The following is a 13,355-nucleotide window of genomic DNA, read 5'->3' on the forward strand; positions in this document are numbered from 1 at the left end:
GATTTTTGTAGAGCTCTAATTTAGGTACCTACCTGTGTAAATATTTTATGAGATGAATTAGCTAAATATAGATCCTTGTTTCCATTGAGCATTTGAAATTTGAATATAATTTTGTGAGTCTTCAAGCTGTGCAAACAGTTGTTATAGGTTAGTATAATATACAGAATTGAGGTATGTATAATATACGTAATATATGGATTATTCACCATATCATTATACAAATTAGTTATGTATATTGTATATATACGGACATACGGAATATGGGTATATCGCATATTATCGAAGACCATATGGTACACAGGCGTGACCAATTTTTTAGGAGGGGTTGTAGTTTATAGTACCTAATTTCTATATTAAATAACCTGCAGTAACGAAAATTGTATAGGGCTTTTTGTTTTGTCTTATAGCAACTGTATAGTTTATAAAAATAATTATAATAATTACCCAAAATATTGAGAATGCGGTAATTGACGACTAAATGGTTGTTTTTCACACTCCAGATATCCCATCACTACGCGTGGTGTAATAATATATTTTACTCAACATTTCCGATGACACTTACAAACGACTAATGGTCAATCGATTTTTCGTTGTAGTTGTTGTAGATAAAACAATAATAAATATAATAAAATATTGAAAGCAATTTGAAAAAGGATTTATTTGTTTAAAAAAAAAATTACGTGGGTCTCAAACATATCGAAAACTCCGAGTTACACTGCCAGTCCTGCATGATTAGTAGACAAAACATTATTTGAATCATTGCGTTATTGCGGTCACCTACTCATCGCTGGTTGTCAAGCCCCATGTGATATGATTACATTTTTCATAACCATAACGAATGGGACCCTCCCCTTACACATAACCACCAGGTACCTCACCACTAATGCGTCTCGGCAATTATTACTATTTGACCAAATTAATAACACAATATTGTTATGGCATATTATTTTACATGCATGCGAAATAGAGCAGCGCTTTTAAATCGTCCAGAGCAACACAATATATAATATTATTATAACTTATAATTAATAAAAAGTATTATAATCAATTATAAGTTAGTATACTTAGTTCGTATATAGGTACATTTAAACTCTTGGGCGATGGTCACGATAAGTTTGATGATATATTTATGTACATTTTATTAAAATATAAAACAATCTATACAGTTATTTAGAACAATTGATTAGGATATAATTCATAACAATAATAAGCATAGTTGAGAAAGCTTACCATTGGGCATTAGTAACACCTCTGATGATATTATATCAGAAAAAAATAATTACAAAGTTTTTTTCTATAAGAGAAATAGTATATTTATAATAGAACATCGTATAATTTTTAAATGCTTGGTAGTTATGTTATAATTTACAGCAAAGTTTATTGTTTACTGGCTAGTATTCATTCAGTTTTTAAACTTAAATAAATAAATAGAACTTATAAGTAACAACAGGTGTCGAAAATAAAATATCCAGATCGTTCCCGATTAATTTCAAAAGTTTTAATTACAAAATTGTTCTTTTTATTTACCAAATAATTTGTTTTCTGACGGAAGGGTGTACATGTACGTCTTAAGTTAATCCAGTTTCTGAATTAAACTCACAGAATTTTATTTGAGAAAACTCCTCAAAAAGTATATAATTGGCAGACATAAGATCCTTAGTATTTACTTGTAGCTTTGAACTAAACGTCAAAGTCTAGTATAAAAAGAGTATGATATACAATAATGATATGCTAATAATTACAAAAGTTAATAAAAATATACAGGACTTCAACGTTGAACACATCGAAGTAGGTTTGAGTTTTTTGAAGAATGTTTGTTAAACACCTACGGCCGAAAGGTAAACTCTGGCTCACTAATATCTTCTTATGTGTCAAGAGCACATATAATGTTTTACCTAAAGTACAACGTGAAACAAAAGTGATTGCAATATAGAACTTCGGTAAATTAGGTATCTAGTAATAAACAAATTATAGACCGATATCTTTGCAATCATCAGGAAAATGTATAAAGGTACACACACGATACGGAGCTGGTAATCCAAACAAAAACTTTCAAAAATTGGAAAAATATACTGAACAAGCACCTAGCCAAAGTATACATACATATACTCAAATCCTGGCATTTAACTCTTAATCTGGATAAAAAGAACTTCCATTTTGTTTTATCTAAGTGTTAGAGTAGCTTGCAGGTAATTAAACTTACCATTGCTAAACCACGAAAAAATGCACTCAAATATGACCAAACCAATCATTTCCCTCATATTTATATACATTAAAAACAAATATTTATAAAATAACATCAGTTATGAAAACAAAAACTACGAGTAGATAACATTATTTTGAATAAAAAAACTAAGAAACTTTTCCGATAAAAACTATTAAATTATGAAGCAAGCAATAGAGCTATCTGAAAAATAAAAATATAGACCAACTAGAGCCAATCTTGAAGACCAATTTTAACTTCACAACATAGGCATTCAAAAGATGTCCAATTAAAAATATAGTATGCATATAAAACAATAAGAATGAGAGAATAACTAGAAGTGTTGCAAAATATTCGAGATAAAATATGTCGTCAATATATCGCAAATTACGATAAAGAAACATACAAAATGTACATTTATTTTGTGAGAAATGATAAAACGAATGGAATCAAATAGTAGGATTTGGCCTTCGTAGAAATTCCAAATTGTAAGAAACACTGAATTATTACAAATAACTATGATGCATTTATTTGGAATATAATATGTGATAACTTTGTTAACATGATAAATTAGTTTCCAAACAATAGAATAAAAATAAAATTCCATGGTCATGTCAGATTAATTGGAAATGAATATCATGTTTTTGCAGCTAACCAAGCAATAAAATAGAAATAATGGTATTGAAATGTTTTAATAATTTCTAAGGATAATTTTCTAAATAGATATGCATAGTTATTTCTAGACAGTATATAAAATCAAATACAATCTACAGAGAAATAAAATCAAGATAAATATTATAACGCTATAGACAGCAAGTAGAAAAATTAAATCAAATTAATTGGTAAAAAAAAAAAATTAATAATTTTAGACCATCCGAAACTTGACAAACTTAAAAAAAAAAAGTACTTTTTATAATATTAAGAAAGAAGCGCCAACCCTGTCAAACTATTGTGTAACCAACCACCATAAGCGCAAATAGGCGGGGGGCTTTAGGGGCTAAGCCCTTCAAAAATGTCCATACTCCATAGCCTTCCCAAACATCTTCTACATTTTGTTTTAAAAGCTTATTCAATATTATCGAAGTAAGTAGTGAAACCTAGCGACAAACTGTTGTACAGACTCGTAGACCTTATACTAGTAGACGGAGTATGGATGTAGTTCCAGCGGTCAGACATGACAGCGCCGTTCTGTTGTTACTGAATAACACGGCGCATGCGGACTAGATGATACAATACACTGTGTATAATATTGTATATGATATATATATATATCACATACAATACACTGTGTATAATTGTATATGATATATATATATCACCGTAACGTAAATTGCTAAGGACCACAAAACCCAACTCCGCTGGCCTTATAATATGCTCCGTCTACCAGTATAAGGTCTATGTACAGACTATGGTTGCTTAAGTTAATGTTTCAAAAATATCACACAAGGAGCGCTCAGTAGTTCTTCATTATTATGATAATACATTTTTAGAGGGTCCATTTATTTCATAGAGTTGTGCAAACCATGATATCTACAACCATGCTATAAAGTAGTGAGAACCTATTCGATTTTACATTTATTTAAATAGGTATTAAAATAAAAAATATCGTCAATCTATTAAGTACTTAATAATATTAGAAGAACGTCTCAATCTAATTTGGTTACCGATTACATACAACTTACCCCTAAATCCTTTCATACTCCATTGATACATATTGTGTACTTTAAATATAGTACTAATATATATGATGTAGGTACAATGTATTTAACAATTAAAATTACTAGGTAGGTAAGCATAAGTTAAATAAATTTACTTATATGTCATGTTTTAAGATGATAATTCCAAAATAAAACGTTTTATGTATTATCTAAACAATTTTTTTAAGCAAAGTATAATTACGATAAGAAGAAAAAAAGTAAATCTTACATCATACATTTGTTCTTTAGTCTTTAATTTCAAGAACGAACAGAAAAAGCCCTAAAAAATTATGCAAGAAAAGTTTTTCACAAAAATTTACTTACTTGTGCTATTTGATCAAAGCGTCCGAATAGTTCGTTCAAAGTTTTCACAAGATCAGATGCCGATAGTTGTTCAGATAATGGAGTGAAATTTACTATGTCAGCATACAAAATGCTTTAAACATAAAAACGATTAAATTAATTTAAATATATAAGATACAATATAAATAGTAGAAAAGTTAAAAGAGGTTAAGGCGTGATAAGTTACTTAAATATTATTATAAATAATATAAATACGGGTTCAAAATTTTTAAGGGATTGGTGATGTTGGTGTTTCATGAAACATTTTTTTGTTCTGGTTTATGAGTAAAAAAAAAACCCAACAGGTAATCACACAAAAAAAAATGCAATGCAATTAGCTAAGTATTTATATTATATTAGAATAATTATATATTAAAGCTAGTAAAAAACACGTTAAAAATTAAATTACATGCTTTTGGTAATAACTAACTGTTATACACGGATATTTTAAAATAAGATAAAATATGCAGAAGTTAAAATATATTAAAAATTAATAATTAAATTACAAATATATAATTTAATATAATGTACCTAATATATTGAGTTTTACTAGGTATTTAAAAAAAAAAATCATAAAATCCTAAAAAAAAAAAAATATTTAAAATTTTAATATTATTTCATCAACACATAAATTAACTTAATATCTTAGAATAGATTTATTACAAAATATTTAATTACACAAAAATAAAAAAAACCGTTGTAATTAAAAAAAAATCTGTGATAATATTCAATTTAACTATCATAAAATATGTTAATTTTAGCAGTGAGCTTCTAATGAAAATTAATGAGTAGAGTTTATAATTATGTTAAGATACAAGATTATTTAAATATATACAATTAATGATATATTTATATCTATCGTTTATATGCTCTATACTAGTCTATAGTACACTATATAGCTATAATAGATTACTTGTTGTAGCTAATAGCTATACAAACAATTAATTATGAAAGAAGACTATTAAATAGTTTTAGATAGGTATTGGATTTGAAAACGGGAAATATAACATACATTTTTGAATGAGTAATATTGATGAAACTGAATTCAAACATATTCTTCCCTTGATTTAAATTTTATGTATACCTTTATAATATTATAATTTATAAAGAATGTTTACATTTTGTTTAAAATTAATATATTATTATTATATTTATTTATTTTATTATTCACAGGTTGTCATTTTTCCACAGGGAAAATTTAATTTCTAGTTTTTGAGTTGAGTATTTTTGTAACATATTTATATATTGGTCTATTTTTGCAACAAATTGTAAAAACATATTATATGTGATTAAAAAAGACCATATTTTTTAAATATTTTTTGAAGTTGCCTTTACACAAATATATTATAATAAAGATATGGATCTTACCTAACATTATTATGGCGCTGTACATACATCTCATGAAATCTTGTTTGTTTATTTGCTACGTCATCTTGACATGCGTCAGCCATTTTAAGCATTATACTTCTCTTAACCTAAAATCAAACATTAAAATATAAACTAAAAGTTATGTGTAAATGTATTATATAAATTACCAACAAATTGATACATTTTATATAACTTAATGGGTTTCATTATCTTCAAAAATGAATGATATACATAATTTTAATTTATTTAAATATATTTTTGATACAATTAATTTCCTTTTGACCCTAATAATGTAATACATTTTAATATACGTTTATTGTTAATAATTTATTTATCAATTTTATAAATCATAACGGTTACAGGTTAACACTCAAAATAATATTACACATAACCAGACATTTTTCAACTTTTTTTGTTTTGTTGAATTAAATGAAAAGAAATATGTATTTTTTATAGAAACAAGAAATAATTAGTATACCATTTATAAAGTTTTACATTTCAAATATCAAAAAGTATGTGAAACTTTGTAACAGTACCTAAATAAAACGATGAAGTATTTTTATTAAATACAATTTCGAAATTATGTAAAATTAAAATACTTAAAATGTTCTTTTAAAAATATATAATAATGTAATTCAATTTGTTACAATATATTATTTCGTATTTAATAAAAATAGGTAGGTAGGTAGAAAGTAAAAAAAACTTACATACATTATTTTTTTCATGGTTTGTTATTCTAATTTAAATTTTTTCCCCACATTATTTGATAGCAGATTTGCAGTATGCAAATTAATAGATATGAAATACAAAAAGTTTGCTCAAATGATTAAAACCTGATTAAAATTGAATATACAAATCATGAAAATGAACCAATTCAATTGAAAATGCACAGAAACAAAATATTAAATATAATATCAATAATATACTAATATATATTTTTAATTAGAATAAAAAATGTATACATTTTTTGTAATAAATAAAACCATTTCATATTGTAAAAAAACACCATGTCTAGATATAATATATTTTTTGTTTTTATTGTCAACAACGAATACTCGGGAAACCTTCAGAGGAATAACACATTTTTTCAGGGATTAAAATGTTGATAAAATGCGTATAATAATATAATATTTAGTTTTAAATAATAGATATTAAGATATCTGTTTGTTTTCAATAAAAGTTAAACAAGATATGACCTAATATTTAAAAAGTTAGAAATAGAGTTTAAGATTGTTAGCCACTTAGAAATAAAATTGTAAGGTATTTTAGAGTTTTTTTTGCGTTTTGTTGTTGCAAGTATTTGTCTAAATATCTTAACCTTAAAATTTAAAATATTTTAAAAATTATCTACTATAAAAAAACCATATTATTTTAAAAATTAACTCAAACACGGGTGCATTTTTAATTATTAAATTAATATTATAATTTTCAAAAAAGTGTTGAATGTGCATGATGTAGGTATGTCTATTATCAATAACCTATTATATATGTGTGATTGACAACAACCGATCAATACGCTATTACAAGGAGTGTCGAAGTACGTTTGTTATACAGTTTGCTTGATTATATTGATAACATACATAATTTAAAAATAATATATGGTATAATAGCACACAGGTCAATAATAAAATATTCCATCATAAAAACATGGCAACGTAGTTTTTATAATACTCAAATATTATATGTTGTGCATGATTCCAACAATCAAACTATAATATCTTAAATGCAAATTATAGTGTAGTATAATACTATAAAGGTACCAATAGCATGACACATGTAAAGTTAATTATTTCTATCAGTTAGATAATATGTTAGGTAAAACTAACATCAACTTTACTAACAAAAGAGATTTTAATTTACTTTATTTTGTTAAAAAGTAATCAATATACCTGTCCAGTTAATCTTGGCACTAGACAACATTTACGCTTATAAAAAACAGCGGTCCAAAAATCATATTAAATTTAAAAAAAATATAGTTTTTTGTATTTCTGAACGAAAAAAAAAATTGATGTTGTAGTGGCACAGTTTTGCAGTTACATACACTGCATTTTAAAATTTAAGGTTTTTATTGATTAAGGGATGACCAATTTTCAATAAAAACGACATAATATTATTGATTTATTTTTATTTTTTTATTTTGAAAATTACATAGGTATTGTATTTTATTTCTCGTTTTCTTGTTGACTTTACTGTGAATATTTACAAAGTAATCATAATTAAGTAATATAAGAATCGATTCTAAATTATTATTATAATTCAGAAGTATTTATAAAACTATTCCATTGAATGTTCTTATAGTTAGGTAAATTAATGGTTACTTTATCAAGAAAAATTTAATATTTCGGATAGTTTATCTTATAAAAGGATATGGCACAGAAAATATATGAAAAATTAGTTTTAATTTAGTAGAACGTAAATAACTATTTATCGTCACCACTATAAGTATAGAAGCGGATTAAATGTGCAAAAGTCTTTTGATCTATTACCACCTAATAATATCATATAGATTTTATAAGTTAAATAAATCTAAGTATATATAAGTTAGTTACGGAATCTCTACATTATAATTCATTTGTTGATAATATTAAATTAGAATACTAACTATGAATTATAGTACATAATAGGCACATAGAAAATTGATTTTTATTTAGTATATTAATATTGTATAACTATACAACTTGTTAATATAACTATTAAATTAGCTTAATGTGATGTAAGTTAAAAAATTGAAAATGAAAATCATTAAACAAGTATTTAACTACGTAAAGTAAAATAAAAATGTCCATTGTTATTATTTATAAATAAACTTTATCAACAAATAATATTTAAAATTTAAAACTATTTAAGGTTTTGGCTTCGTCACTTGAAAGTTTGGTGTGAGATACTTACAATTGTATATTTTATATTTTATAAAGAATACGTCATATTTATTACAGAATTTTAAGGATAACATTGAAGTTTCAGAGTTAACTTCAATGATTGTAAATCTAGACACTTATTATTGAGATATTTTTAATCTGAGGCTTTGAGTCGAATGGTGAAACTATTAGTTCCTTTAAAACGTGTTTTATATTTGTTTAATTATTTATTTTTGGACATTATGATGAGTGCCTTTCCACTTATGTTTTCCCTTTGACGGTCAAACCTATACCATCGCCCGTCTTGTGATCAGATTAGTTATAGTATTGGTAATGAATATTTATGCTTCTCGAATATAATATTATACAAATCATTATTAAAGTCACATCACCTTTAAGATACCGGTAAAATGGAATCCCGACAGTGATGTGCCTGAAATGCCTATCCAAAACGCCGTCTGATAATAATTGAATTATTGACATATTATTTATGATATGAATTTAAAATTGTAGAACTAGTAGTACCACCATCGCACACTGTTACAGAAAAATGGAAAAGTAGTGTCGAAAGTGTTCACTTAGTACCTCAGCTGTTCGATACGAATATTATAATATTAGAAAGTTTTTATAAACTATATAAGACTATATTTTTATTAATTCTTTATGAAGAAGCTGTTTTGTTTAATTTATAATTGTTTTTAAAAAGATAATACTTATTTCATTGTTTGACGATAATATTATAGTATTAATGTAGAATATATCAATATAATTATATCGCATTTATTTTATAAAATGGGCTTGAAGTCTTTAAAATGTTAAAAGAAGATTCTCTACATTTTCTACTTATAATTTATATCGTATTATTAAATGTTAGCATTGTAATATAAATTCTTGTTGTTTTAAAATATTCATTACATTTTTTTTTAACAAATAAAATACTATAAAATCTACAATAATTGTTCAGCTACTATCTAAAATCTTTCTTTAAGATAATTTCAACAATAATTTAACGTTCATCCTAAAACATTATAAAAGTTCATGAATTTTTTCATCTATGAACAATTATTAGATTATTTTTAAATTATATGGAAATTTAAAGGAACTTTAGTTAACTGTAATATTCAAAAATATATTTTTTATTGATTTTAAATATTGTATTATTCGTAATTATATACCTAACTAGCCGGTTTGTTGGTTTCATTAATTTACTATAATATATATATTATTTACAATCCTTATTGATTTTAAGTAGGCATTGTTATTTATTTACAATCGATCTAATCAATATACAAACAAATTTTTTTCTATGTATAATTTTAGACACATGCTAGTGTACATTATAACATTTAAAAATTTTTCTACCGAATACAAACAATTTTAAATTTTATGACATTTTTTTGGAAAAATAAAAATAGCTAATATATAAATCTAACTTTGATGATAAAAATATAAATAAATTATTTTTTAACGTTATAAGTTTTTTCAAAATAATATTTTTGTGAATTTCCTGACAAGTATATTTATTCTATTATTTACCCATATAATTTTAATAATTTTTGTCATAATATTTTTAGCTAGTATCAATTTTTATTTTTATTTATCGGGTATTTCTGTTACACTCTGTATAATAGTATTTACACTCTGTATATTAAAATAGTATTTTATATTAATTTACTATACATTTCTATAATTCTATATGATATATATTCATTATAACTATTGAGTACTGTATCATTTTTCAAGCGATATTATATACTACGAGTTGAAAAGACTAATTTACATTCAGTACCACGAACATTTGACATATTAGTTGAATACAATTTCAACGGGATATTTCAAAACTTTTGTGATTTATCAGTTTTCATTCCTATCTAATAAACGTACTAAGTAAGACATACTCGTATTATTTATATTCTAGTGGCATTTATTCAATGTATGATATTATATAATATTCAATAATTATAAAAAATATTAGAATAATTGAACACGCTGCATAAGCAATCTAAAAAAAACAGATAAAATAATACATTTTTTAAGACAACGCCTTATTAAAACATTACTACCTTTTTTATAAAAAATGTTTTGTCACTTTGTTAGATTATACATGCATTAAAATGATTTGTGTTCACTCATTATAAAATCAAACGCTTATGTAATATATTTGTCAACAAAGCATATATTATTCATGGATCATCGTAAACACGACTGACTGGCCGATATTATTTATTTTTTAAAATAAATATTTAATATTTTTATCTTGTTTAAAGTGCTATTATATCTAAGGTTAGTAAAATAAAAATGAAATAAATGTTTACATAAGAATTTAATGGACTACTGGAGTAGTTAGGTATGTTACATTTCATGTTTTGATATATTTTAATTTGAAAGCAATAAATCATTGAACAAAACGGTTTTAAGCAAAATTTGATTGAAACTGAATTGTTTAAATGATTTTTCACTTGAACTCATCTGAATATCCGGCACATTGTAATTAATTCAAAAAAGTTATATTTGATATACTTAGTTATATATTATGAAGATTAGGTAAATATTTTGAAAGAATCGTTAAATTATAACGAAAAAATATAGTTAAGTAGTACTTACACTAGGCTAAAGATTATACACTATAGATTTAACTATAAAATAAAAACTACAATTAAATTAATCATAATGCATAGGATCCAAATGTCACAGTATTCAAATGAATAATTTATATTTTATACATTTATAAGAAGAACATTTTGAATTATAAGACCTAACACTTGAATAATTTTTTTCATTTACGAAATAATTAATGCCATATTCAAGACATGCTTAACATAGGTACTGCCAGATCAGATAAATAACTTTTTTTCATTTTTTTAGGTTTAGGAAACTTCGTGCCAATTAATATCTTAACGATTTTATTTTTTGTTAGTGGTATGAATGTAAAAATACATTTTGTAATTAAATCTTATAAAAAAGTTTGATATATATTTCAAGCTAGATTACAATATGTGATTTTGTATCTAAACTAGTATTGAGGTTTCCGTTAAAATTGTAATCAATCAATAAGAAAATTCTGAAATATAATAGAAATATAATATAATATAATATAAATAGGTGTTTTAGTATAATGCCTATAATACCATCACTACCACTAGTGTATTAGTTCAAAATATTCTAAACGATTAAATACAAAAATAAAAAAGTATTTTATAATCAGCTGTAATATTTGTTGACAATTTCTAAATATTTTTAATGCATAGTTTTATTATTTTGATGTAGGTTTTTTTTTTTATATGAAGAAATATATTATGAATAAGGGTTTTCATTTGATTCATTTAAATATCGATGGCGTAGTAAATCAGCTATAAATAGTATGTTCACAAAGCTTAGTGTCATCAAAAAAGTATATTTTAAAAAAGACCTACCTGCAAATAATAGAATCCACTTGTTATATAACTTCTTTGTAGTTTGTATACTTTGTACATTTGAAGTCCTACATAAAATGTGTCAAAATCTTGACCTTATTGCTATTCTTCCCAATCTTTAACAATTGCTTTTCAAATTTAACAAGGTCATTAAAATTTCTGCATTCTATTTACTATCAAGTTACAACTATATTCCTAATAAGTACCCACTTAAATGCTAGTGGATTATATACATATTACATAGGTATTAGACTTTAACGATAAACCTTAAATAATTAACATTGCTTCAAACACAAAATAATGATTCGACCTCTCAATATTTAGTAAAAATAGTATAAACTACAGATAAAATTTAAGACTATTTGAAAAATATACATTTTACAAACTTATTTATGAGTAGTCGTATACATACAATGTGCAAATTATAGTATATAGAATAATGAAAAATTTCAAATTTATTTTCCAAAAAAAGCTCAATTTTTAATTGTAACATGTAAATTTAATCATAATAATAAAACAATCAACAGTAACACGAAATTACTATTATGTAGGTATATAATATATACAAAAACTCATGTTTAAAAAGTACTTGTTGATTATTAATAATGATTATCAATATTAATCATATTATGTTTAGAATAAGTTTACATAGTATTCATGTAAGAATAAATAAGTGATATGCGTTCACAATAAGATATATATAAAAAAAAAAGTGGGTAAGTGGATGTCACTCTGCTGTACAGTAGGTTACAAGTGGGTCACTGTATAATGGATGGTATTAAATTTGAATTCAATGATATAATATCATTGTATAAGAAAAACGATTCTGAGCGGAGACGGTATGTCAGTCTAGATATTAGACACACATATTATAGGTATACTTATCTATAGTATTATTAATAATTTTCAAATTAATCATATCGCAATATCCATTAGGTAACGCGTTATACATCAACAACAAACCGTGGTACTATCATAGCTATATAATAGTATACTTTAGAAGTTTCAAGTACCCACAAATAATATTATACAAACACAAAAAAATAACTAAAATAGTTATTCCAGGTTTTTTAATATGTAATTTCGTCTAAATTTGAAATTAAAATGACTATAAAAATAAACTGTACTTATGTATTTTTTAGATTTTTTGGTAACAGAATTAACTACTTACATGGAATCTTGTTTTAAATTTTCAAGCCTTAGATATAAAAATTGAACATTTTATAAATTTTTAACTACAAAATAATTATTCAATTTTAAATTTCATAAATTTTGTCAAAATTCGATCTTTAAATGCTTATAAAAAAAATTTTACATATGTATTTTAAATATTTTTCAACTGCTATTGTAACAATGTATCACGAGCCTTGTATTAATTTTTTACACTTTTTGGCTCGATAGATAAAACTTGATTGATATTTATAGAAAAAAAACTAAAAAATTGAAAACTTACATGTCCGTAAACAGCTCAAAA

General features: G+C 24.1%; 1 protein-coding gene across 2 annotated transcripts in view; it reads right to left on the minus strand.

Moving 5' to 3' along the window:
* The window catches only part of LOC100164066 (adenylate cyclase type 2), a 77,043-nt gene that overhangs the window by 15,867 nt on the left and 47,821 nt on the right, over positions 1–13,355 (minus strand). For both annotated transcript variants that reach the window (XM_001948880.5, XM_029491628.1), the window contains exons 5-6: positions 5,611–5,717; positions 4,225–4,336 (exon numbers count right to left, since the gene is read on the minus strand). In XM_001948880.5, the coding sequence (XP_001948915.2) occupies positions 4,225–4,336; positions 5,611–5,717 (219 nt within the window). The remainder of the gene's footprint in view (positions 1–4,224; positions 4,337–5,610; positions 5,718–13,355) is intronic.

The sequence above is a fragment of the Acyrthosiphon pisum genome, chromosome A3 (assembly GCF_005508785.2).
Source record: "Acyrthosiphon pisum isolate AL4f chromosome A3, pea_aphid_22Mar2018_4r6ur, whole genome shotgun sequence".
Lineage (NCBI taxonomy): Eukaryota > Metazoa > Arthropoda > Insecta > Hemiptera > Aphididae > Acyrthosiphon > Acyrthosiphon pisum.